General features: G+C 47.4%; 1 protein-coding gene and 1 long non-coding RNA gene across 2 annotated transcripts; one reads left to right on the top strand and one right to left on the bottom strand.

Annotated features, from left to right (window-relative positions):
- Nucleotides 1-53: 53 nt before the first annotated feature.
- Nucleotides 54-17,923, bottom strand: LOC140255429 (uncharacterized). Its single transcript, XR_011904480.1, has 3 exons — nt 17,794-17,923; nt 1,765-1,967; nt 54-1,255 (listed from the first exon to the last, which is right to left on the bottom strand). It is a non-coding gene; the product is annotated as an uncharacterized lncRNA (long non-coding RNA).
- Nucleotides 17,827-26,175, top strand: LOC140255428 (fatty-acid amide hydrolase 1-like). The gene is made up of 15 exons (XM_072343017.1): nt 17,827-18,153; nt 19,207-19,320; nt 19,590-19,733; nt 20,027-20,160; nt 20,820-21,026; nt 21,479-21,519; nt 22,036-22,160; nt 22,350-22,475; nt 23,197-23,294; nt 23,677-23,776; nt 24,065-24,105; nt 24,573-24,612; nt 25,192-25,300; nt 25,612-25,757; nt 25,850-26,175. Exons 1-15 carry the CDS (start codon nt 17,977-17,979, stop codon nt 25,976-25,978), a joined length of 1,731 nt encoding a protein of 576 aa, XP_072199118.1. The 5' UTR covers nt 17,827-17,976; the 3' UTR covers nt 25,979-26,175.
- Nucleotides 26,176-27,072: the final 897 nt, after the last annotated feature.

Raw genomic sequence — 27,072 nt, 5'->3', positions numbered from 1 at the left:
GCCACAAACATCAAAAAACGGTGCTGTATTAAATCTGCTTTTCATAATCTCTTCTCATTTCCCAGACCTGAGACATTTTATTCAATTTTTCCTGACTAAGTTGATATGTAAAGCCATATAAACATATCAATGCAAATAAATACATATATATTTTACAAACACTCATCGAAATGCACTCATTACAAAGATTTGCATCAAGGGTCTCTCACGTTGTTATTACCCAAAGTAACTCATTTTTTTACTACTGCATTATTTTTAAGAACAGTTTATATGCCTACAGGCTACTTCTTTGTATTTCATTAATAACCTCAACTCTATCTATCATGTTTCAGCCTTATCTTACCTGATTAAAAAGTCATTTCCCTATTTGCATTAAGGGCAAAAATCTATGCAAAGTCACCATAATGTTATTCAAGCCGTGGCATAGCAGTGAAGATCCTATTACACACTGGGGCTGTCCCTGTTTTCAGAAGCTGCAAGTCCAGAAGGGACCACGCTGGTCTTTTATTCCAACCTGCTGCAAGGCACATGTCAGAGAAACCTATTTTGCCTTTGACAACACAAATATTAAAAATGCCTAAGTGACTCAAATACCTGCAACTTTTGTCCGTCTATCACTTGAGGCTTTTGCATACATTTTACTTGGTGCCTTCAGGATTTGTAGGCTCTTTTCTGATGAAGGATGGCTTTCTGTGCAGCCTAGGGAGATTCTTCAGTTCCATTGCCCAGTTCTGTCCCACTGGCACTACAGGTAGCCTGGAGTCCCCAGGTGAACATGACCCTATGAGGCTAAAGCCCAGCCTCCTCACCATCAGACAGCTCAGTCTTTGCCTGTTGAAGCCAAAGGAGGAAAATACTTTAATTTCTCTATTGTCCGGATAGCATCCAAGCAGAGATGCAGTATGAATGCATCTTGGCTATCCTAGGCATGCCAGGTTGGACGCAGAGCATAAAAGGCATTTAGCTTTTTGGCTTCCACAGGCTTGAGACAAGCCAAGACTGTTTCCCAACTTCACTTCTCCTGGGAGCTACCAAATTGGTGGCTGTGCCTGCAGACCTTTGAGCCCCTGCCCGCAGCAGCAGCAGCATCTCTACAGGGTCCTCTCTGTAATGCTCCTCCTGCAAATCTTCCCAGCAAGCTCCAAGCAGAGAATGCAGGAATTAATCCACCAACAGCCAGCAGCAGACAGCACGCCCCATCCACCAGAAAGGTAGGGATTTCCTGCAGTTTGGACTTCTTTCAAACACATTCTCTCTGCATTAGAAAAGCAAAATATCACAGCGTTGGATTGCACCGTATCCACAAGAAAACACATGGGAGAACTGATAAACAGCAGTGTGAGGTTTTTTCAATAAACATAGCAGAAGGTCCAGTAAAAAATGACAGTGGTAGGATTTTTCATCTCCTTGGAGATCAAACTTGCTCCTTATGTTTTTCAGGGGGATTATAATGGAAAAACACATCATGGAATGACTATTCTGCTCTAGGACATGGCTGAGGAATCTGGGTATGTTTAAAACAGCCAGCACAAAACAATATAAATGAATACAAAGTACTCTGCATTGGTGACACCATCTGTGCAGGGCTGCTTTCCAGCCCACCACCCACCATGACTGCCCAGCTTGCCCATGGCCTGCAGACCTCAGAACCATGGGGTTGCGCCCTTTTCACTGGGAACAACTGGGGGTCCAAATGAACAAACCTAAGGTCTCTGCAACACCTGCTGAACAAAGAATGAGCCATTTCACAAAGTGCATTGTTACCTGAGAAACTCATTTCCGCCAAACACTCGGAGGCTGCAAGTCCACAGAATATTGGGCATGGGGAAGTGCATGGGGAAGAGTCAGGTCTGGAGCTACTTCCTATGGAAAGATGCTTCATCCAGCACATGAATGTTCAGTTGTGACGTCTTAATTTCCTCTCTCTGCTCTTCATGCTGGAGACTATTGTTCAGGAAGGAATGTTTCTGAAGTAAAACAGAAAAGAATTACATTGGTGGGGAACAGTGGAAGGGAAAAGTGATGGAGCACAGGGAGTGAATTAGTCCTTGGAGATACCCAAATAGAAATGAAGTTGTCTGAGTTGTCACAGTAATACTCTTTGCACAGAGATGCTCTAACTGGCTTAAACAGAGATGAGAGAGATGTTTTTTATTTCAGCCACGTTTCCCCAGTTTTGTTCTTTTGCTTTGCCTCCACCTGTGCATCTCAGACACCTTGAGATCTCTTGCTGCCCTTTGAAAATGGCTAAGCCCAATGTTGACCTGAGAAGATGCTGTCTTGGAAGCTCACCGGCACCTGGGTGGCCCATGGCATGCATGGTGGGATGGCCAAACACTGGTCAATAAGGGCTGAGCACTTCACTGAGCTGTGGATATACCCAGCTCCATCCCACAGAAGGTTTTGCACAGGGAATGTGGAAAGACTAATATCCCAAACAGTGAGAATTTTATCGAAATACTTTCTAGGTCCAAGCAGATTAGTACATTTTTCCCCATTGCAACTCAGTTTTGTTTTGTTTTTTAACTGAAGATGTGTTTCAATCCAAATGTTTCATTTTAGTATTAAGCAGAACCTTGCTGGTGGACCAACTTTTCCCCCTTTTCCAACAGCATCTAAAAAAACCATCTCCACTCCTGCCAAAAAAAACCCACAACAACAAAAAACAAACAAACCCTCTTTCTATTTGCCCTCACTAAACAAAATGTTGAAGCTAAGCCCTCAGAGCATGTTGCTGAATGAGGACCTCTGTTTGGCTACTGTTTGGCTACGGTTGGCATTGCTTTTTGGCATATCTTGGAGGGGACAAGGGGTTGTTATCTGGTGAACCTTCAGATGGTCAGGGCCAACAAAAGTGAGCACAGCTCTCTTTTCTTAAGGATGAAGTGGAACACACACCAGCCAGGATGCCTTGTACATTGAAAAATTCCTGTGCTGTCACGCTTAACTAATAAATCGTTGAGCTATGTAAACAGGGCCAGGATGCTGGTTATTTATTTATTTGTGTGAAAAGAAAAGCGACTTGTCTGCAGGTTGCTTGCCAAATGCATGTCAAGCAGTGGGGAAAGAAAAATCAACAACAAAGCCAGTTTAAAGACAAAATATTAAGAACCCCAAATTGGGTGAAAATTGCTTTCTGACAGATATCACCTATTGCAAACGAGACAGAAATACAAGTAATCTTGTAAAATGAAAGCCAAGGACAGACTTGTACCTGCCTTAGATGAATAAGTATCCCATTATCTTGAAGAATGAGGGCCTCGGGCTGTGATTATGCCACTATTGTATTCTAAACAGCATGGTTTGTCAAATGGAATAAATCCTAGCAAATCAAATAAAAAAGGGATCCAATTTGAAGCTCAGCACACAATTTATTATTTTGTTTAATGTTGCCCTCTTGATGTTACTGATTATTGGGCAAATAGCACCGTGTTTAAGCATGTGTTTAGTCGCCTGTACCCCTTGCAAGCTCACAGCTGTCACCCTATCACCCTGTGCCAGCAACAGTTGAGGCCAATATCATGGAAATAAACTCAATATTTGAGCTTCCTTCTATTCAGATGACTCTTGGGGTTGCCTCTGAGTGATGCAGTGGCCAGCATGTTGTAGCACACTGGCAGCACCAGACCAACTAGGAGGTAGTAGCAGGCAGTTTTGTCATTAATTTATGAGGTGGAAGCAAATCTCCCACTGTTCTTATTCCATTTTATGGGCCCCGGTGATCGTTGAAATGGCTTTCAAACGTACCATCTCATGTTTTATGATGTCTCAACCTCAGTTAAAAGGAGAAAGGAGGTGTAGAGTACTGAAGAAATTATACACATCACTGGGTGTTATAAACACTTGATATTGCTTTAACTGCTTGAGTCACAGCATGGGACTGGACATGCTGGAATGTGTTGGAATGAGTTGCCCAGAGAAGCTGTGGATGCCTCATCCCTGGAAGCACTCAGGACTGGGTTGGATGAGGCTTTAGGCAACCTGGTCTAGCAGATGGCAACACCACCCATTGGTTGGGACTGGATGGTCTCACATTTCCCTTCCAACCCAAACCATCCTATAACTTTATGGTTCTGTAGAGCTGCCCTTGCACAAAATGGAATCACTGATGCTTCTTGTGCTCACCTTGCATGAAGAGCGATCTTCACATTCTAATACTTTAAATGATTGAGGATTATTGAAAGCATGAGTTTTAGATGTGAAAATACCACCGTTTGTCATCTCCTTGGAGTAGGAGCTCTAATGACACATTGTGCTCACACAACAAGGGCTGACCAGCATAGGGAGCACTGTGACAAAGTCAAGGAATAGCAGCAAAGAATGATGGATTTAAAGAGTCAAAATAAAAGTGGGCACATTTTATTTAGGTAGAGTTCCAACTGAAATCAATAAGGACTACAGAACGTAGCCTGGTAGTTTGACTTGAAAGCATTATTTGTTAACAGCTATGAAAAATGGAAGAATTTTTAAATCTAATTTATTTTACATCATTTTGTGTGGGCTGTTTAACTTTATTGAACCTCATTGCTTTTGGACACGGCAACGTCATTCATTCTTTGTTTCACATCACTGCCAGCTGGGAACATCAAAGAAGTTATTCTCAAATCCCTAAAATAACTAGAGAGCTTTTGTCATTTAGATAAATTTTGACTTCAGTATTCAGCTGTCAAATATCTGTAAAACACAAGGAGAAACTCATTTAAAAGCCAAGATGGCCCCACATTCACAGGACTTCAGGAGCTGGGTTTAAGCACCTTTGTTCTTCATCTCCCTCATTGCCCAAATATTGGGAACTCAGAGGAAGAGAACCAGCAAGAACAACTACTGATGCTTCTTCTGAGCACTTGGTAAATCACTTCAGCAAAAGTCTTCCTGACACTTTAAAGCAAGGAAGGATGGTGGAAAAAGAAATGCAACGACATAATAACTCATTATAGAATAGTTACCTGTAGTCACGACATTAAAAGCAACAACTGATTTTCTCCTTTCCCCAGCTGCTTTGATTGGCCCAGAAATGATATTACCTGCACAACTTCCTTTTCCAACATAAACAAGAAGCAATGGCAGGGCTTCTCTTTGCTTTGTGTCCACACCCAAGCAGTCTAAACATATATCCCAAACAAAACCCTGATTGGAGTCCAATATCATAATCCTTTCAATCAGGTTTCTGGTGGACCACACACTTTAGAGAGAACAACATGGGCCCAGCTGTTGTGTCTCAGTTTGGAGAAGGCAAGTGCACTGCCACCTTCATAATTTTCCTTTATTATCATAGAATCATTAAGGTTGGAAGAGACTATAAGAATCGCCCAGTCCAGCCACCAGCCCATACATCACTCAGTGCCACAAAGGTGCTATCAGGGCTTTAACCTGTAAATAGAGTGTGAGCAACTTACAGGTGGTAACTTCAAAAGCCCTCAGCTTTCTGTAATGAACACAGGAGAGTTTCTCAGGTGAATTTAATACCGCTTGATCCTACAGCCCAGGCAAACCCAGCCTGCTTGCATTTTTTTGTTCGTTTCATGTGAAAGCACCTTCAAAATTTGCCCAAATTTCTTCTCTTTTAGAAGTATTTCTGGTTTTGTTGATTCTCAAAGTATATGTATTTTTTTTCTTCCTTATTTCCCCGGTCTGCTTTGCTGGACCTTCTCCTTCCTCCCATCTGGAAGATCAAGCAGCAAGCCCTAAATATTTCTAATTAAATTCCCACCGGGATGACAATCCCACCTTAAAAACAAATAATAATAATAAATAGAAAAAAATAAAAAGAGAGAGAAAAACAATTGAATGCCCAAAGAAAGTCATGAAATCACATGCTAAATAAATAAATAAAGCAAAAGCTCTTATATATATTTACCTTAAAATCTGCTGGGCACTTCAGCGCTACCCACCATGGCTTTATTCCATTTTTCCATCCCCTTACAGATGGGCTGCCCGCTCACAGCCATCCCCTGACCCCTCTCCCAGCTCTTGTGCTGTGGGGTGACGCTCCCAAGCGCCCATCTCCCCATTCAGGACGACGATTGTGCTCTCACCACTGCACTGAAAGCCCTGTGCAGAGGGGAGGGAAAGAGGGGAGAAGAATCCAAAGGAGCTCTGGCACCCCGGCCCGATAAGAAACTTTAGCCCTATTCAGTGGCTGACAACCGCTTGTAGAATATGATCTTAATCCTGTTTCTAACATTCTTTTGCCGTTCGGCCTCCTTATTCCAGGCTGTATTCTTCTAACCGCCGCTTTAGCAAATCCCCCAAATAGAATTACTGGGGGAGATAAACATCAAAGGGAATTCAAGAAATCTACAGTAGGTTCACACAGTAGGGGAAAGAGGGGCAGGTGGGGGTCAGTGGAAAGGGCTGCCTTTCCCCTTGCCCTCCATCCCTTTCTGGTTGCATTCCTAAAGGCTGCCTCACTATCTCCACAGAGCAGCCCCACAGACCTGCTTGTAGTACTTATTTTCATTCTTCTTGAGTTTTTTGTTGTTGTTGTTACTGTTGCTTTTTGTTGTTGTTTTGTTTTTCCTTGGGAGGATGAGAGCTCAGCTGTGCAAAATGTTTTGCATAGCCAGAGAGGTGGTAGATGCCCCATTCTTGGAGGCATTCAAGGTCAGGCTGGACAGTGCTCTAAGCAACCTTTCGGAGCTGTAGGTGTCCCTGTTCATTGCAGGGGAATTGAACTGGATGGCCTTTAAGGGTTCCTTCCAACTCAAACAATTCTATGATTACGTGTAAAAATGGCTCTTTCCCCAACAGAGAGGAGATGGAGAAGGTGGAGGTGGGAGAAGGACAGAACAAGAAGATCACTGTGAGACTGCATAGTGGGTCCCAGGAGATAAAAATCAGACCATCTATAAAAGAATAGAGACCTAAACCCACAGCTCCCACCACCCACGTGAAAAGATGAATTTTCAACTAAGAAATGGGGCAGCTTCAACCCTGAGCAACAAGAAGTCGTACTTCTGTTGTATCCAGTGCCCCATTACATGTGGTTTGCAAAAAAGGCTTCTTGGTTCTGGCTTTCCTGTTTGTCAAAGGAGACTGAAAATCCTTGTACACTCATTAATGCCTTGGATTCACAGCTCATCAACCGCAAGCCTCGAGAGTCCAGCTGGATCACAATGCATTGTCACCCATGATCAGGGTATGCACCATGGCAGAGACTTTCCAGCTCTTCTTTCATCCAACTGCATGTCAAAACTCGTTTTGGTCAGTGCACAAAACCTCTGAATGTAGGGCACTGACGAAGAGGGCCACCTTACAACAGTTGTTTTACTTCCTTTTAACACATGTTGTGGTTTTGGCATCTCGCCTCTCCAGAGAAAGGCACGTGGAGAGAGGAGGCATTCCACATATTCATCACGTCCAACAACAAGAGGGGGGAAATCACAAAAGAGTGTGTCTTGTTCAGCCTACGCAACTTCTGTCACAGATTTTCAGCGTAACTGCTTGATTTAAGCCATATGATAACCATGTGGCACTTTTACAACCCTGACATGGGGGTGCATCATCCCTCTGCTCATCTCTGGTTAGGTCTGAAATGGGAAAGCGTTTCTGATTTTGAATACTGCTTCAAGGAATGTGTGTATTAAGTGGAGAGAATCCAGAGAAAAATAATGTGAATAATAGGGAATCATTATCCATAAAGAAAAATTATGAATATTGATGCTGTGTTACCTGTAGAGAGAAAAGCATATGGAGCTGCAGACATATTCCTCCTCCATCTACGTGAAGAGCAGGCTGTTAAAGAACGAATGAAGAAACCAGAACACGTCCCATGCTAAGGAATTTATTCTTCAAATTTTGCAATCAGAATTCATTTGTGGAGGTTTTTATGCCCTGTGAGAAGTTCCTAGGTCTCTTATCTGTTTGGAATATGCCATGTTATTTGATACGTTGGGAATAGCTATTTACTTCTTGCACTTTGTGTGGCCTGAAGACTCAGATATTACTAGACTGTTCCCAAATCTCCGTTTCCAGCTTCATAATCTAGTCTGTCACCCTGCACATCACAAGCCAAAGGACTTCAGTGAATTAATTCCCCTTTGAAACAGGGAATCTATTCTCCCCTTTAAGCCTGCCAACAAGGACAAACTTTCCCCATCTCACCTTCAGTAACTGTGGTTAATTACTCTCCTAGTCCATGTTAATCTCCCTATGAGATCCTGTCTCATCCTAAGGCTCATACCTCCTTCTCGAGTTGCTTGAGATTTCACCCTTGATTGCTGATGGAATCCATTGTCCTTCCTGATTATAAAAAGCTCAGCTAGATCAGTTGCACAGGGAGGCTTAAGTGTTTCCAAGACCATAATGAAAATTCTTTTCTGTAGAAACTGTGACCCAAACATGAAACCCAGCCCTCAGTGGGAGACTTCTAATTTCATAGGAGACAAAAGCCAAGCACGTTGAGAAGAAAAAAAAATGTCACTGGCTTGGAGAATGGGGATTTATCATTCAGGTGTGAAGTGCTCCATCGTCCTTCACCCATTGCTTCATTTAGGGCTGTGGATTTGTTGTTGTTCTGGGGATTTATTTTAAATCAGCAGAATAGGTTTGGGAACACTTTGTGTCTGACCTGTCTGGATGATGGGACAACCAAAAAGGTGGTCAGCTTTCAGGATCCAAGGTTCTTTTCTTGTCTCATTCTGTCAGTGTTTATTTTGACTTGAGGCCTAAATTGGGGAAGATCTGGGAGATAGAAAGGCCAGTGGTACAAGGTGCACTTGTCTCCAGGGATGAGTTCACAGCAGCCATTCAGATCATGGCTCACCCCACACAGCTGTGAATGATGGATCACCTCTAGTCGCCCAGGGACAACTGAGCCTCAGTGTGCCCTTCCTGGTGGCATCTATCTGAGATAACGTTGTCTTTTTATCCAGAAATGTTATTCAAGCTTCATTGCAAAGGACTCCACCAGACTGGGTGGTCATCACACATCACCTATTTGAGATGGGGCTTCTAGGCAGTGAGCTCCTGGAAAGGGCACATCCTGTCCATAGACACGGCATGTTCAGCCACCTCAGTCATTAACTCCATTTGCCATTTTTCATTTGGAAGATGCTTCCACCAGAGACCGCCCTATACGTTCAAGCAGCAACTCCATGCTTGGCTTGGTTTCAGGGTGTATGATCCCAGCACCAAAACATCTGTCACACAGGAAAGAGTAAAACATCCAGATACAAATTGCTATTTGATTTCATCCACAACAGTGTTATCTCTGACTTCAGTACAAAAATGTTTCCATCAGGTCTAAGCCTATGGAATAAAGTGATCTCTAGAAGTCTTTAACCTCATGTTCCTAGCGTGTACAAAGATTTATGTCCTTGTTGCTTATAGCTATTCTATTGAGGTTGGTGTAACATCAGGAAGCCCCGAATATAGAAACAGAATAAAAAGCGCAATATGGGTGAGGAGCTTAATAAAGATCAGAAGATCCCCGAGAAGCAGGAGCTGAGAGCTGCAAAGCACCCGTGTGCCCCACAGTGTGATCAGAGCTACAATGATGTTCTTGCACTGGGAGGCTCCCAGCCTGTCTCCACACCGCACCATTGCAAAATCAGCTTTTGGGAGGACTCTGCTTCTCATTTATTTCTCCTGGTCCTGTCCGTGCTTCCCTCATGAACCCTGCCAAATTTCAGACAGTTCTTAAAACAGTTCCAATTAACTGCCTTTTCAATCAGCTTGATCAAAAATGCTCTTGCTAGAAGCGCGGCACACCCGTGTAATCAGGAATTTCCTGCAGGACGGCCACTAAAGTGTAAAAAGTTTGGATTTTCTCTTGGAAAACAATCAGCTCAAAAAAAAAACAACACCCAGAACTATGTGTCCCCATAGCCAACATTTTCCCTTTTTATTTCTTCCAGAATTCAGAGCAGATTCTTCTCCTCCCCCAAAAATTTCATTCTCCTCGAAATATTTCATGGAGGAAAAGCAAACCAAAAGCACTCTGCCCTGGCTCCGAGTTCAAACACATGGGGATTTTCACACAGCCCAGACCTGGGACTTGGAAACACTCCGGCTTCTTGGCAAAGCTGGTTCACCCAAGTAGCTCAGAGGCACACCTCCAACCAGCTTAACACCAGGCGGGCTAACCCACTTCTAATGATTTCCAGTATAGATCTGCTGAAGCTTCCCTTTCCAACAAATACTTATTTTTTGTTAGCAGCAACTATCTGAGGGATGTACTTCCAGGGCAGGATATTTCCCCCTTCCCACCCTCCTCCCCCCCTTGGTGAACCGCCTAGATGCCCAAGTTATGATTTTCTGCACATCATGTTTTCCCCTTTCTCACCAAGAATCAGCCCAGAGGGTCTCTGTGATTTATTTGAGCAACAGCAACACACACAGTGTTTCTTCACCCGACCAGACTGCCACAAGAGGGATGAGCTTGGCTGCATCCCTCCCTGCTCCTAACGCTGGGAGATTAGATAGGGAAGCCAGATAGCCTGGCTTTGGAAGCAAGCAAATGAACAGCTCTAAATACCTCCCTAGACCCAATGACCGTAAGTCCTTGGTGGTGGCTGGTCCTTGTGGGATAATGCCAGGAATAGGCATATTAAGCACATGAATGTCAAGTCCTAATTCATCTCTTTAATGTTGTACAGTAGCAGGACTGTACCCCCCTGCTGTGGTGTAATTTCACGCTGAGGAGTCTGATGGGGCTTCCTGCAGACTGATCCTTTATGGATCAGAAAACTCACTTTTCCTTTGTGTTAGAGGGCCCGGAGATTATCTTATTAACCACCTCCATGCCAGTGCAGATTAAACACCAGCCTCTGTCTCTTCTGAGGACTCCTGTCTGTGTGTCTTTCCCACTCCTACTGGTTCACACTGCAGAGGTGAAGAGCACTAAAACCTTCCATCAGCCTGTCCCATGCTTACATAGCAGATGGGCTACTTTGCATTTTCTCGGCTCAAATGTGTCACTGACCTCACTTGAACACTATACCAAGTGTAAGCAGCTTGGGGCACTCACACTGGGGCTCCTGTATCCTGGGCACTCACACTGGGGCTCCTGTATCCCCTTTTCAGCCTCTAGGTGATCCGCAGAGCCACCAGGCAACTCAGTGGGAAGGCTGGCTCAGACAGTGTCATAGGACAGCAGGGACCGGTCAGGACATCCCTATCCCTCCAGTGGTATCAGGCAGTGCACGCGAGTCTGGAAGGTGGCAGAAACCCCAGTGTGTTCTCAGGGAGTTCTCAGATGGAGGATTTTCCAATCGGAGGAGACAAAAGCCCTCTGCTTTCACCTCCCTGAATGATTCCAGAGGGCCACCCTGTAGCCACGTCCCAGCGTGTAACAGGGGATGATAGTCTATAATCTCATTTTCTGGGCTGGCTGCCCTTCTGGTGCCCCTCATGCTCCATGTAAATCATCTGAAGTCTGGTTTCTTTGGTTCGCAGAGCCATTCTTCCATCGTCTGCTTCTGACAGGCTCCTGGCTGAGCAGGGAACTTGTCAGAAGAGACAGTCCCTGTCCCAGGACAGTGCCACCAATCACAGAATGGCTTAGGTTGAAGGGGGCCCTACAGATCATCTAGTTCTAACCCCCCTGCCATGGGCTGGGTTGCCAGCCATTAGACTGGTCCTTTGATGTGATCCTCCATGGCCACAGTGCTGCAGCGAGGGCAGGACTCTCATCCACACACAGCTTTGGCAGAACGTGAGCTCCCTTCCAGCTGTGTTCAGTGGATTTCAATTATTTGGGGTGAGGATATTGTTCCTATCCGTTCACATCACGTACAACCACAGACCCAGTGGCAAGTTTCAGCCTTTTTGCAGCTCATGAAAAATAACCTGCTTTTTATCTGCAGCAAATAGCATCGCCTGGGTCTTATGGCAAACTCTCTAGCAGCTCTCCAAGCATTTTAACAGTCCTCACCTGTCTATAGGGCTGTGCTAATCCTTTCCCAGCTGCTATCCTGCTGGAGCAGGGGCTGGTTTTAAGAATTCAGTCAGTAATAAAGGTGGTTGGGTTTTCTTTTCTAACGCAGGGAAAATAATGAGAGATTTCTTGGTTTAATTGTAGAATTATTCTCATTCTGGTTTCATTTTACACAGGAGGAAACAAGCACTTCTATTCTACCCCAGGTTTGCTTTAGGGTACGGCTATATGGAAAACGGTCAGCAGCTAGAAACCTGTTCTCAGATTCTCCAGGAAGAAGTGGACTGTTTCTTTTTTTCTGCAGACAACCTACTTAAAAAATCCCATGGGGCAGACGTGCAACTCAAACCCTTTCTTTCTGCATTTACTGCCTGACATTGCTCTCCTCTGCCTGCATGAGCTGGATCAGGTCAGGGTTGGACCTGGGACTCTTTCTGCCCTTTCTGAAGGTGACAGGGGAAGCAAAGTCCCCTATTCTACCCAACACCGTGTGTTTCCCCGAGACTCAGCTTGGATGAAGGACCCTCTCCAATCCTCGAGCCGCCAGATCCTGCAGCAGAAGGGAGGCTGTTTGTTTAGACCTATGTGGGTTAGGCAGCTCAGACTTTATTCTTGCACTTTGATAGGTTCCTAAATGAAAATCCAATAATATTTTAAGCAGAACGAGTTCCCATGAAAGTCATTTCTAAATCGCTCGGCTCATCCTACCTGTCGGCTGGATCCTCCATCCCCACTGCGCTAAGCTGGGTGCAACAGCACGACTCCCAGCCCTACTCCCCTGTGCCGAATCCGGCCCCACCAGGATAGCACCCGCTCCACTGCTTTAATGAACATGTAAATAGATGGGAGGCTTCTGGGCAGGGTGACCCTCCCGTCAGGAAGTTCTCCAAAGCAGCTCGGAGAAATAATACTTTATTCCTGGCCGTGCAAATAACTGATAGGGACCGGCTAAGAAGGGTTCATGCAAATACTCCCGAATTAAGCTCCGTCTGAAGTGAGAAAGGGAAGATGATAAACACACCCGGCTTTAAAACTGCAAAATATGCTTTGCAGGCATGAAACCGGAGCAGTAACAAAACTATCTGACATCATATTAAACAGCAAAGCATTTCTTATTCTCAGAGCTGCAGTTACCTAAAACCAGAGTCCCATTAAAGAGTCCTAACTATTATTTACATTTCTAAATCTTAAAACCATTAACAAAAGCCACTTAATTCAATTACTTTCCCTGGGCGCCGATGCTATTACATTATTGTCACGAAGCTGAGTTTCTCTCTTTTCTTAATTCATTCCTCTTTTCTCTGCACTGAGTGCCTCCCCCTCCTCCCAGTCTCCCTTTCCCCAATGTCATTGTGTAGAACTAATGGGGTAAACTGAAATGGTATCTGTCCTCATTGACAGGTTTATGAGAATTTAATAAAGCGTGGCGCGGATAAAATGAGATATTACAAGGCCACACAAAGCTGATTGACTTCTCCACGTCAGCGTTTTTATTTGGTTATTTATTTATTTCTTCTCAACGCGGGGGTGATCTCACCAGTCCAGAAGAGATGAGGGGAAGGGACAATGCAGAGGAACATGAAGGACCGACTGATCGATCAGCTTCTTCATTGTGAAGAAGCCTTGCTGCTCTGCACTTTGCTGGTCACTGGGAAGATGGCTCCTCCAGCACTCCATGTGTCTGCATACCAGGGACTGCTCCCTCCTATTGGGGGTCTGAAGTGCTTCACCATCAGTGGTGTGAACCAGGCATCTGATTGTGCTGGCACCAATGCTCAGCCTGGATGCGGCGGAGCGGTGCTGTGTGAGTTGTGTGTCTGTATATGGGTGACATCTGGGGTATCAACATGGTCCCTCTGCACCCACCTGGTGGACCCACCCCACATCCAGAGCAACCAGAGCCAATTGGTGCAGGATAATCACAGGCCATAACTGGACTCAGAGCGTCCCCAAGAAGAAGGATGTCACCAACCTGTTCCAGCAAGACATGGTGCTACTCTGCACCTCAGCTTCCCCTCCTGCTCTATGACCATCCTATCTGTGTAATGTAAACATCTGCAAGTCTGCACAATCAAATCTCCTCTGCGGGACTTCTGGGGAAATCAGTGTGAATTTTTAAGTGTGTTTGCTCTCATCCTACTGCTCACAGGGAGAGCTGGATATCCAGGCAGTGCAGTAACAGGCTGGCTGTCTCCCTCTCCTGGCCTGCTCCGAAAGCAGAGCTCAGAAGGAAGAAGAAAAAAGGGGCGGGGAGGGGGGGAAGGAGGGGAAGATATGTGAGGTCTGTGTTTTCCATGCAAGGAAAACCATGATACTGGTGATGAAGGAGGTCTGGGCTCAGCGCAGCTACACTGAGAGATGTACCAGGACCACGCTCACAACTTAGGACCCCATTTAAATTTTGATCCCAAACTACATAATAACATTTATCTGGAGGAAGGCTGTCAGGATTAAATGGGAGGCTGCTCCTGCTAGACTTAAAACCAGGTTTCACATGGGAACAATTTTATCCATTTCTCTCTCTGCAATATGCAGTCAGATGGGTGGCAGAGATACCTTTGCAGGCACTGTACTGGATTCAAGGCACAGTCCTATGCACGACAGTAAGTCCTCATAGTCACAGTGCTCAGGTCCATTTGCAGGACCAAACCCTGCAGAGATGTCCTGCCTAGCAAAAATGTCCAGGTTTGGATGGAGCAAGAGCAAATCTTCCATCATTTTATATGAGCACTTCAAATCGCCTGAAATCCAAGTGTTTCTCCCCTGAAAACTTGGGCTGTCCCATCAACACACAACTCAGAAAAGAGCCTTCTGCGTCATTCAGTGCTCCTTGCAAATGGAAGGCACAAAGCGAGTTTTTAGAGAGCAAAAAGACTCGTGAGAGGCCGATTTTCACCGGGCCAGCAGCTCAATCCTGCTCTCTGGTGGCTCACATCCGAAAGGCCAACTGCATCCAACAGAGCTATCTTCCTGAGCACCGTGTTTCCCCATGGGCTGGACTGGAGTTTGTGCTCTCTTTTATTAATTTACCTTAAGATATACTTCGAAAGAGATGGAGACCATTAAAGGTTTTGAGATTTGCCACTTGCCTCATCACTCATCCAACAGCCTTTCCTGGGCTGACCCTTTCTAAGCATCCCCCAGTACTGCGCCTCCTTGCTGTATCATGGAATGTCCTGAGTTCCACCTCTGCTGTGCCCATCACCACCATCGGGCTCACAGAGCTGTGCAACCACTGCTTTGTGGTCCCAGGAATGGTTTCATGCATGCATGTAAATTTGCAGCAGTATATCCGCAAGAGCCCCATATCTCCTGCTTTCCTCCTCCCTCCGAGCTGCTGGAGTAATTACAGTGTAGCAGTGCCAGCACCAAGAATTTCTGCTGATGAATGCACTCAATCTAAACACAGTTTTATGTATCATTAATTCCTTTAGTATTCAAAAAAATAAGTTTTTTGATGGCAGATAATACTGTAATCACTCACAATTGCCAACACAATTATCTTCATTCAGCTGTGTAAAGCAACTACCGGAGTAATTTTAGATGCTTAAATATTTTTCTCTCTCTCTTGCTCCTCTTTTTCCCCCCCCCTTCTTTAGTTTTTAATGTTCACATGCTCACGTGCAATGCTGTTTGGATTTGGGTTGTTGTAACATAGGCACTGCTAGAAATGAGTCCTCACACCTTCATTTGTGTAGGGAGGAGGCTTCCAGAGCCTGACCCCAGTGCCATCGAGGTGCGCTGTTTGCTCAACGGGTTTTAAACAACCCCAGAGATCCCCCAAAGAATCATAGGATCATTAAGGTTGGAAAGACCACTAAGATCATCTAGTCCAACTGTCAAAGAACATCCCTGACCCTGGGGACCTCGCTGCTGGGATCCGTTAAGCTTTTCCTTCCATCCCATCAAGGCACCATGCAATAGCAGCACCATACTCGATACAGAACAGCTGTCTGGACATGAGAAACACTTCCCAATATCCCATGTCCCTTTCTAGCCAAAAAGCTTGGTAATTTAGCATAGCAAATGGATGCACCTACACCTATTTGTTGTGTTTCCCACCTGAAAATCACATGGGATGGGAGCAGGGAGACACGAGAAAATATCTTGCATAGTATATCATCCGTAATGTTGATGGGATCCTTTTATTCTCCCAAGATGGTGAGCTAACTAAGTAATGAGCCAGCTAGTGATCCCCACCCTGCCCCCTGTGTGTAAGAAGCAAGGAGCAAAAGATCATCTTCTACTGGTAGAGGTTCCTTCTACAGGTAGAGTTGCCTACACAGCGAATGCCAAGGGTGTCACCAAGTGAATCGTTTGGTTGAAACATGCAGTTTGCTTGCAGAGAGAGGAGAAATGATGAAGACAGACCACTGTAAGTGTAGCTTGGATCTGACTGCAGAGGGCCAGGCCCTGGGAAGGGAGACTGGCAGTGTTGGTGGGTGGTTAACTGCTGAAAGCAGCCTGTAAGCAATAGGGTGAAACGGGAGAACAGTAGTGTGTGTGTTCCTGGTAAGAGAGAACTGTCGCTCATTGCTTCTTCAGACAAAAAGGGCAGCAAGTGCAATCAGCCAAGGACAGCAAACAGGAGATGCTGCTTCCTGTAGCGTGTGGATACGCTGTGGTGCTGCGAATGCCAGAGCTGCATTGCCTCACCCAAGAAACATCTATCTGCACATGCACACAGCTATTTGTCACTAAAACTTGAGAAGCCAGACATCTCCAGGCGCCAGGAGATGGCGCTGGAAAACATTCCTGTGTGCTTACCATGCCCTTGGGGTTTGCTGTCAGCTGCTGTCAGACCAACCAGTCCTACCAACAGTGTGTGCTGTGTATTTCTGTCCCTCCCACGGTAAACACAGCTCTATGGCAGTGCTGGGGCTCGGTGACCCCCAAAGCAATGTGTGAGATTCAGGGACAGGATCCATCCTAATATCCATCATCCCAAAGTTTGAGCTTTGTTAATGTTCATGAATATAAAAGCAGGACCTTGCCACCCTACTGCCCTTGGTCTGCATGGGAGTGCAGTGCCCCGGGGAGCTCACGTTGCTCTGTGATCATCTGAGCCCCACGGTCTGAAAGGGTGGAGAGGAGAAAAGGAAAAGAATGAGGGGGAAAAAAAAAACAAACCACAGGGTCTAGGAAACAAAGGCTATTCTTGCATGTAATATGCTTGACCCAGATAAACAAGGAGCTGCTTGTCCTCAGACAGAGAGCAAGAAGCTGTAAGCAATGAGTTAAGAGAGCTGAATATTCCCAAGGCTGAATATTGCCGTCAGCAAAGCCACTGCCAGGACTCTCTGTGCATGGAGCTGCATTTCAGCCCAGGGCAGCTGTGCCAGGGCAGCCCTGACAGCCGGAAGGCTGAGGGAAAGCAGGTGGCCTGAACCACAACAGCAGGAAGCCGGGGCTGGGGATGTGGAACCCCCCATGGCATTCTGTAGCTCAGCGCTGCATCTGCCAGGACTGGCTTAGGCACAGCAGGTCCTGCTGGGAGGCAGCGGGAGGGAAAAGATAGTCCAAACCCTTCCCAGCAGGTTTTCCAAACTGAAATATTTGGGTATGAACTTTTGCAAACAGTGAGGGGTTGTTCTGTTTTGTTTCGTTTTAAAGACAGACCCAAGGAAGGCCGGTGAGAAGGTAGAGTGTTAGAGCTCCCCTCGAACCCAAGCATAGGGCCTCAGTGAGACACTGCTTTCTGCTGCAGCAACGAGCAAGGCACAGCACCGCGCCATGCTGTGTCTGCCCTAAAGCAGATGGCTGGCACGTTCACTGTTTCCCCCCCGCCCCCTCTTTTTCTTGTATTGGTTCCCCACCCCCGGTGTGCTCAGCCAAGGTTACAGCCAGCCAGCTGATAAGTCGCAGCGAGGCGGTTAGATACACATCCTCCCCAGCACAAAGCAAAAGCAGCCCACCTTATCAGCAGGAGAACAGCAGGGTTCTAACCGGAGCACTCCACGCTGCCTAACCCTGCGCCCAAGCAGCGAAGCGGTTAACCTCGCAAAGCCCAGCCCGCCCTGCCAGGCGGTCCTCCCCGGGTTTTCCTCCCTCCTCCCCATCTCCGCGGGCAGCCCGGAGCCGGCGGGGCGGGGAGCGGCATGCGGGCGGCCGTGCCTTCGGTGCCTGCCGTGCTGTGCGGCTCGGCCGGGCTGCTGCTGCTGCTCCTACGATGGCGGCGCTGGAGAGGGCTGTGGAGGAAGGTGAAGGAGGCTCGGGAGAGGCAGGAGAGAGGCTTGGAGCAGATGGACAAGGCTGCGCGCGCCTTTCGGCAGCAGGTGGGTGCAGGAAGCTGCGTTCTCCGCGCCCTAAGCAGGGTTCGGGTGGATGAGTTCCCCTGACCCCACGTGTGCTGAGGCCAGGGAGAGCACGGGGCTTCCTTCCCTGGGGCTCATGTGCAGCAGTGCCTGCAGTTTCTGGGCAGGTGCCTGGTTATGACGATCCCGTGTCCTCCTCTGCAGTTATTCTTTTAAATGCTGTGTGCCCGCAACCTGCGGTGATGTGGCTGGAGCCCCGCTGATGAGCGTGGTGGGACGGGAGGGAAGGGCTGCCCACACGGTGGGGAATGAGTGCAGGAGTCAGCAAAAAGCAGCTCCCGGCAGCAAGAGGAGGAAAATCCCAGCGCCACGTTTGAAAGCGCTATTTCTGCCTCCTGGCCTCATCCGCCATGGTTTTACGCTCAGCCCACTGCTCGTTAAGGAGACGTAGGAAATGGGAGAGGCCGTGTATATTCTAGCAGAGGCCAAAGTACAGCGGCACGGCGCGACCCAAGGACGGCTGGCAGGCTGTAGGGGCTGCTCGCCACAAACCCGGCTCCGTGCCGTGCCCTGCGGTCACATCCAGCCGCCCAGTTTGTGGTTCAGAGCCCAGCATGAGGGATGAGTCTGGTGCTTATCCCTGGTAGGGAGATTTCTGCTGGCCCCAGGTGAACTCCCTGCATTCAGCCAGTTTGTGTGCTCCCTTGGTGATACCAGCAGCCCTGACACCGTGCTGCTTTCTTTCTTTGCTAGAGCAATATCTAAGGATGTGGCCAGTACCACCCCGTAGTTCAGCCAAACATGTGTCACAGAGCATCTCCCCCAGGGCCCAGCTGAGACCTGACTGAACACAACAGAGCCAAGGAAGACCAAAGCTTCCCAGCCAGACTGGATTAGGCAGGGCTGCAGAAATTGTGGGTTTCAGCTGACCCTGTGGGTTTTATTCCATTACCAGGAGCAAATATTGCATCTGACCACTGAACAGCATGTATTTTTAGGATGGGACACAGTGGGTGCCAGGGGAAGAGGAGGACCCCATCTGCTAACTCTAACCATGCCCAACCTTTCCCATAGCATCCCTCGGTGAACATGGTCTCCATCCTCTCTCTGTCTTTGCCGGAGCTCTCCAAGAAAATCCAGGATGGTTCTCTCCCTCCAGAGCACGTCTTCTATGCCTACCTAGGCAAGGTGAGGACAAGGAGCCTGGTGTCATGGCTCTGGGCATGGTTTGGAGCAATGAGGAGCAGCAAGCACAGCACCTGTGTAGCCCACATCTTCCCAAGGGTGGGTGTTGGGGTTTGGCACGAAAGCTTCTTGGCAAGGAACAAAAAGGGCTTCCTGATGCCAGCTGGGGAGGTGGGGAAGCAGGAAGAGGCAAATGTGCTTTTTAGAATGGAAAGTGGTTGTCTAACACTGCAGGCTGCGTCTCACATGTGGGCTTTGTCTCCTTTCCCAAGGCCGTCCAGATCGCTAGAGAAACAAACTGCATCACGGAGTACTTGCAGGAAAGCGAGACCCAGCTCCAGCACACAAAGCCTGGGGAGAAGAAGGGTTTGCTCTATGGGGTGCCTGTCAGCATCAAGGACTCCATCAACTGCCAGGTACCACAAACGTGATGTGAGCGAGGTTTGAGACTGGGTAGCGGGGTGAGGTTTAACCTCAGTCTCATGTCAGAGCTGATGCAGAGTGCCCCTGCTGTGGTGGATGATAGGATTTGCTGCCCATCTCCCACACGAGCCAATGGAGAAGGCTGGTTGGATTTTGTTAGCAATACACCGCACGATGTGTGCGTTCTGGATGGTGTGTACACATGCTTTTAGATTTAGATAAAAATACAGGGCTTGGGGGAAAGTGCAATCCTGCATTTGGAAACCTGGTTGTACTCTGCTCCCAGGGCCATGACTCCATGTTGGGGTTTGTGAAAAACATCGATAAGCCTGTGGCAGAGGACAGCGTGCTGGTGCAGGTGCTCAAGAGGCAAGGGGCAATTCCATTTGTGAAAACCAATGTTCCCCAGTCCCTCATCAGGTATACAAGCAGCCCTGGGGCTGGGTTTCTATCAAGTCCTTTTCTCACTTCTCACTTCTTGTTAAATAATGACCCCATCACAGAATGGCTTGGGTTGGGTTAGAAGGGACCTCAAAGATCATCTAGTTCCAACCCCACTGCTGTGGGCAGGGTTGCCAACCACCAGACCAAGCACGAGATCCTTGGTGTCTCTACATTTTAAAGCCACTCGGAATGAAAATTCATTCTAGTTCCACATGAAACGAAGACACGGGAAAGCAAGAGAAAAGGAGAAAAAAAAAGGCTGCCCTTCTTTCCTGTGCTGGGTGTTTTGAAATCACTTTTTTCTTTTAATCTAATTAACCCCTCAGCAGCAGGCCTGGCAGGGCCAGTGCAAACGCATTTATGGAAGTAGAGGCTCATTAGCTAGTTAACCTTAAATTATCCTGCCCCCAAACCTGCTGTTGTGTCTGCCAAGACCTCTCACAATGTTACTGATATGGGGTGAGGTCAGGTGTACTGTCCTGCACATGTCCCTCTGCCCTGCCAAGTCACCTCTGGTAATGCATTTCTGAGGACAGCTTGTCACATCCTGCCTGCAAGGGGAGGGAAGGAGCAACCAGGTTCTGTATCAGCAGCTGTCTATGCTGCCCTCATGTACGTGCTCTTTGTCTTTCTAGCTATGACTGCAGTAACTTAATCTTCGGTCAGACGTGCAACCCTCTGCTCTTCACCAGAACTCCTGGAGGCTCCTCCGGTGGAGAAGGGGCACTCATAGGAGGAGGTGGGTCCATCCTGGGCTTTGGCACTGACGTAGGAGGGAGCCTGCGTTTCCCTGCTGCCTTCTGTGGGATCTGTGCGCTCAAACCCACTGGGAACAGACTCAGGTACTACGAGTAATCATAGAGTCGTACAATGGCGTGGGTTGGAAGGGACCCTAAAGATCATCCAAACCCCCCACTGTGGGCAGCATTGCCAACTACAAGCTGTAATCTCTCAGGGTGACACCCACCACCACCTGCTTTGTTGTGCTGGGATGCTCCTGCTTCTGTGGGCAAGAGGAAATATGGAAGGTAGCAGGAAGGGCTCACTTCTCTCTCCTGCCCATACGTTTTCTTGGGGAGGGAAGCATTAGTTCCCCCACTACAGAGACAGTGGAAGATTCTACACCTGCACACTATGAGTGTATAATTGTTGCTGGTGGTCAGATATCAACCGTTCTGGCCTAGGCTGGGTGTTTCTCGGGTTTCCCCTTCATCCAACCTCAGCATCTGCAAAGGAAGGGCTCTGTGTTCCTTTCTCTGAAAATTCAGTGACTGTCTTTTGTTTCTCTTTGCAGCAAAAAAGGAGTCATTTCTGGTATCTCTGGGCAGAAATCAGGTAGGAACTGGCTGTTGCCTTGCAGGGAGGGGAGAAAGGCAGGGTTTGGAAGGACTCTGAGCTATCTAGGGTTAGTTTCTCCAGCGTGTTCAAAGAGAAAAGCAGCTTCCTTTTCAGGGACTCTTTCAGAGAGCCACCTGCATGCCCAGCTCTAAAGAAGCATGCTAGAATATGCATGTGTTGTTTGTTGCACAAACCAGAATACAGTCTCTAACCCTCCAGCTTGCTGTGATGTCTGCCACAGCTTTGTGGGAGGTGGGGTTAGTGGTTGGAAGGATGCCCTGAGTTGTGATCCATGAAGATTTTGTTTTTTCTCTGTAAGCTGTGCAATGGAGAGAGATTGCTGGATAACAACTCTGGGTCTGAAGCCATGGGGCTGTTGATGGGAAGGGACCTATAGGCCTGTTTATAAAAGGAACTGCTGCTAACACTAAACTAAGTCAGAATGATGCCAAGAGGAGGATGTGTTCCTTGAAAGACCCTCTGCCATAAATGCTCTCTCCTGGTTTCCCCTAGTGACTGCAGCCGTGGGGCCAATGGCAAAAGATGTGGAGAGCCTGGCACTGTGCATGCGAGCACTGCTGTGCGAGGACATGTTCAGTCTGGACAGCACTGTTCCTCCCCTTCCCTTCAATGAAGAGGTAAGGGACCTGGCAGGGGATGCAGGGCTGTGAGGAGAGCTGTTGTTTCTTAGGCAAAGTGCCAGTGGTGTGCCAGCCTACGATGTAATGTGGTTTGGTATGATGGTGAGATAAGTGCCCTGCCCTGCATCGTGTGTGTGCTGTTGGCTTCTGACAGTCATTTAGCCAGAGCTCTTCCTTGTTCTACAGGTGTATTCCAGCACACAGCCCCTCCGCATAGGCTATTATGAAACAGATTTCTTCACCATGCCAAGCCCTGCAATGAGACGTGCTGTCAGGGAGACAAAGCAGCTCTTGGAGGAGGCTGGCCACACGGTAGGGTGTTGCATGAACCCAACAGTTATGCTTCAGCTGTGCTTCCTTTTGGCTTCAGGACCCAGGAGTGACCATAAAGCACATTTGTTGGGGAAGGGCCTTCAGTTCGTTCAACTTCCCACAACAGTTCAGGTTGGATATTAGGAAGAATTTCATCTCAGAAAGAGTGATGGTGCATTGGAAAAGGATGCCAGGGGAAGTGGTGGAGTTGCTGCCCCAGAGGTGTTTAAGGAAAGAGTGGATGTTGTACTTAGGGACATGGTTAGTGAGTAGTATTGGTGGTAGGTGGATGGTTGGACTAGATGGTGGTCTATCCCAACCTTAATGATTGTGGGATTCTATGAACATTCATAAATAAACCCATTTCACCTCTTCTGTGTGATGTCCTTCTGGCAAGCAGTTCTACAGGTGTACTGCATGTTGCATGCTTGGAAAGCCACATACTGGTTTTGTATCTGGAAACCAGGACTCATGGAGGAAGTAAAGGGGAAGATGCAGATGTCAGCTCATCTGTAGCCAAGCAGTTCTTGTACTCTCTGTCCTTTGCTGCTGGTTTTGGAGGGTTCTTTGTGCCCTAGGGTGGTTGGACATCAAATGGCTGAGCCCCTCCTGGAAGGATGTCAGAAGGAGCCCAAGTTGGGCCTTTGCTAGCCCTTGATGGCTTCTCCCATGCAGCTTGGTTGTGCCTGTGCCACTGATGTCTCATCCATTGTCCTTCCAGCTGGTGCCCTTTGAACTTACAAACGTGGACTATTCGGTTTATAACTTCTGCATGAGGGGAATGTTTGCAGATGGAGGTGCCACCTTTCTCAAGAATTTGTAAGTATAACCCAGAATGCCTTGTGTGGTTGGTGCCTGTCTATGGAAGTCCTCTCTGGGGGTCTGGCCAGCGTCTGGTCTTAGGCAGCAGATCTGCTGGGTATGGGCAGTGGCTGATCTGCAGAGGGATTTACTGGGCAGCTTATAGTCAAGAGATAAAGGTGAACTTTGACTCTGTTTAAGACTGCTACCAGCCTTGGCAGATCAAAGGAAACTGGGTGTAGAGCCTATAAAACCCATGGGAAACGGGGGAGCACAGAGGAAAAAAAGAGAACCTTCTTATCACTTAGATTTGCTTTTTAGAGGAGCTGGTCCTGTGCAAGTTGATCTGCTGTAATTGCTTCCTAATACTGTTCAGCTAAACACTCTTCTTCTCTTACAGTGAAGGGGAGCTGGAGAAAGGCAACGTGGGGATATTCTTGTGGTTGGTGAAGACACCAAATTGGATAAAAACTCTGCTGTCCTGGATTACCAAACCCTTTGTAAGGTGCACTACTTCCTAGCTTAGATAAAGTCAAGCAATAGGTGTCTCCTGTTGCAGTAAGACTTTACTAGAGGGAAATCTCCAGGCTTTGACTCCTGGCTGTGATAAGACACCTCTCCTCCAAACTGGAGTGATGCTGTTTCTGTCCCCCTCTCCCCACTTTGGGGAAAAGCCGCAAGTCCTACCTGGGCACTAAGTCAGTGGCTTGCATTTGTGATGGAGATGTCTGAGAGAACAGAGCTGGGATTAATGTAAGCTATTTTCTTTATTACTTTCTCTTTGTCAGGTGCCTCGATTGTCAAATGTCATAAGAAGTATGAGAGCAAAGTGAGTAAATGCCAAACATGGGGGTTTGGGTTTCTCTTCTGGAGGGCAGCATTGTTTTCTGTGTTAGGGATACTTCCCCAGCTGCATGCATCTGAGAAAATACAAGGCAGGAAATACAAGGGAGGGAGCAAACTGAGAGCAGTTTATTTCGATGTTACAACTAGCACTGCAGAGTTTTGCCAACTGTTTTAAAACAGGATGGAAATAAGCGAGGGCACTCACAGCCTCTTGCTTATGAACTGGATGAAGTTTGCAGGAATGAAATATGCTGGCTGCTTTGGTACTGGTTAATGCATCTGTCATGCAATGAGGGGAATGCTAGAGCTTTGCCAGAGTCCTCCTTTGGCTGCAGCTCCAGAAGCAGAGCTAACCAGTGCCTATCTGCTATTTGATGCTTTTCTCTGTCCACAAAGCTGCTCTGTGCAGTACCTCTCACTAACTTGCATTGGTTTTGTTTCCTTTTTCAGCACAGTGGAAGAACTCTGGAGTCTTCATAATGAAATTGAGGTAAAGCATGGATATCCCAACCTTTCAGCTTCCCTGGGCCACACCAAGTGAAAAGGAATTGTCTTGAGCCACATACAAAGTATATAATAGAGTTAAGCTATAGAACTAGCAAATTTTTTAATTTCCTTTTTTTTTTTTTTTTTAATTAAAATATAAATGATGTCCCCATAACCAGCATCCATACCCTTAAACTCCTGGACTAGCAATGAGCCAGTCCCTTGGACTTGCTGAAGTTACAGCTTTGATGACAGTCTGTATGACATTATCCATCTTCAAAGCTTTTGCACATAGACTTTCTTGATGTATGATGCAATGATATTTCATCACATGTGAGTTGCTGGCAGCAATTGCATCATCTCTTATTAATTTTATGTCTCTCTTTGTTACCATCTGGGTATACTGGGCCTTGCTTTTCAGTAGAGAAGAGCTGGCATGGCTCCCAGAGTGTCACTGGATGTTGGGATCAGGCCTGATATAGTTCACCCCATAGTGGATGGAGCCCAGCAGGGAGCTCAGGGAGAGCCTCAACCATAGGACAGTGCATCCACCCCACTGACCACTGGTGTGTTTGCCCCTCAGGAGTCTTGCCACCAGTTCATCGCCCAGTGGAAAAAGCTGAATCTGGATGTGATGCTTTGTCCCATGCTGGGCCCAGCTCTCCTTATCGGCTACCCAGCAAAGCTCTCAGGTAGGACTGCTTGGTTGACCCCAAGCCATAGCCTCTCTGACAGTGTAAATGGGAAGCATTCTTGCTCCTCCCTATGCTTTCCAAGGCACTGGATAGCAGTGGGAAGAGCTCAGCTCTTGGGCAGCTGGGCTTCTGGACAACCACCCTGGTATGTGCAGGAGCCAAGGGGCAGGCTTCCATCCTGCAGCCACTGAGTTCCCAGCACTAATGCCTGTTAGGTAGAAGTGGTGTTGGGTGTTCATATATGCTGAGATCACATACAGAGGGAGCGAAAGTTTTTCCTGTTGCTGTGAGCTCCCTTTCTCCCCCAGTGGCAATCAGCTACACCATGCTCTATAACTCCTTGGACTTCCCGGTTGGCGTTGTCCCTGTCACACTGGTAACAGATGAGGATGAGAATGAGCTGAGGAACTACCGGGGCTATTTCCAGGACTGGTGGGACCGGACCCTGGCAAAGGTGAGTTGTGCTAGGTCCCCTGGGGGGGGTGCGGGTGTCCCCATCCCATCTCTGCCATATCCCCTACCCTCTCCTTTCTCTTTTTGCCATAGGCTTTTAGCAGTGCTGAGGGGATGCCGGTGGCCGTGCAGTGTGTGGCCTTGCCATGGCAGGAGGAGCTGTGCCTCCGGTTCATGAAGGAGGTGGAGACGCTTGTCATGAAGAAAAACATGATTATCTGAGTCCTCACCCAGGGCAGGATTTGAGCAAAGAGTGGTGCAGGCTGCCCTCGCGTCCCACCTGCCTGCAGGACTGGCATTCCTATTCATGATGATGCACTGTTGGATTGGGTGGCTGCCAGCCTTGAGGTGACTGGAAAAGTGAGATGAGGTCAAGTGTTTACACCAATTGTCCCAGTAAAGTGATTTTTTGTTAGTGGAAGGTCTGTTTCAAGTGTGTTTTTGTGGGGAGGTTTGGTGTTTTTTGGTTCTTTTTTGGACGTGTTACCTAAGACGTTCAGTTTTCTCCTTTCAGTGCCATAGGAAGGGTTTGTGCCTTCAATTGTCAGCTCCACAGAAGTTGCATTATTGAGGGTGAATGTTTTCCCTGTTGTGCTCCAGCAATCAAAGGTCAAAACTAAACCTGATAAGTAGGGAGGGAGCTGGACCACTTCCCATATGATAGGGCTGCTTACACCGCACTGGCATGGTTGAGCATAAAGGGGAAAGAATGATTAGCAACCCCCCTATCCCTTAGGTACGCCTGCTTTCTCCAGAGCAGAGGTATAAGCAGCTGCAGCTCACTGTCTTGCACAAACCCAGCAGCATGCCAGTGTCAGAGCCCTGCTCTGCTGCATATTCTGCCTCCCATTTGCAGAGGGAGCCAGGCCAGGTTTTCAGCAAGGTCTCACAGCTGCTGGCAGGCACCCACACTGCGATTGGCAGCGGCGGCTGCTCCCAAAAGGCATCTGTGGGTGTCAGGATTTCCACAATACGGTTTTCCTGATGCAACTGCTCACAGATAGATCAAAACAGCTTTGACAGGAGCGGATATGGGTGTTTTGGTTTTAAAGGCATTGTTATTGTTTAAACCAGAGTCAGTCGTAGAAATGATAGGTTTTCTTCAGGAGCTGGGCAGAGGGTTTAGCCCAGACTGTCAGATAGCAGCCACAGAGCTCTGATTCTTTATCAGCAGGCTTTAAAAACGGAGTAGAAGAGGAAGGGAGGGGAACCCCAGGCATCCCAGGACTGAATGCTATGTAACAAGCAGCTCCAGAGAAGCTTGGACTGTTTTGTTTTTACCACTTGTAGGCAATCACTGCCTACATGGAAAATGT

Source organism: Excalfactoria chinensis, chromosome 8 (assembly GCF_039878825.1).
Source record: "Excalfactoria chinensis isolate bCotChi1 chromosome 8, bCotChi1.hap2, whole genome shotgun sequence".
In the NCBI taxonomy this organism is placed as follows: Eukaryota; Metazoa; Chordata; class Aves; order Galliformes; family Phasianidae; genus Excalfactoria; species Excalfactoria chinensis.
The sequence above is the reverse complement of the archived record's forward strand: the minus strand, read 5'-3'. Positions and strand labels throughout refer to the sequence as shown.

What these genes read in the sequence shown, in the direction of transcription:
- LOC140255428 (XM_072343017.1), top strand. Translation starts at nt 17,977, where the DNA reads ATGCGGGCGGCCGTGCCTTCGGTGCCTGCCGTGCTGTGCGGCTCGGCC. An exon ending in AGGACTCCATCAACTGCCAG is followed by an intron (nt 19,734 to 20,026) that starts GTACCACAAACG and finishes CTCTGCTCCCAG; the next exon opens with GGCCATGACTCCATGTTGGG. An exon ending in TATCTCTGGGCAGAAATCAG is followed by an intron (nt 21,520 to 22,035) that starts GTAGGAACTGGC and finishes GGTTTCCCCTAG; the next exon opens with TGACTGCAGCCGTGGGGCCA.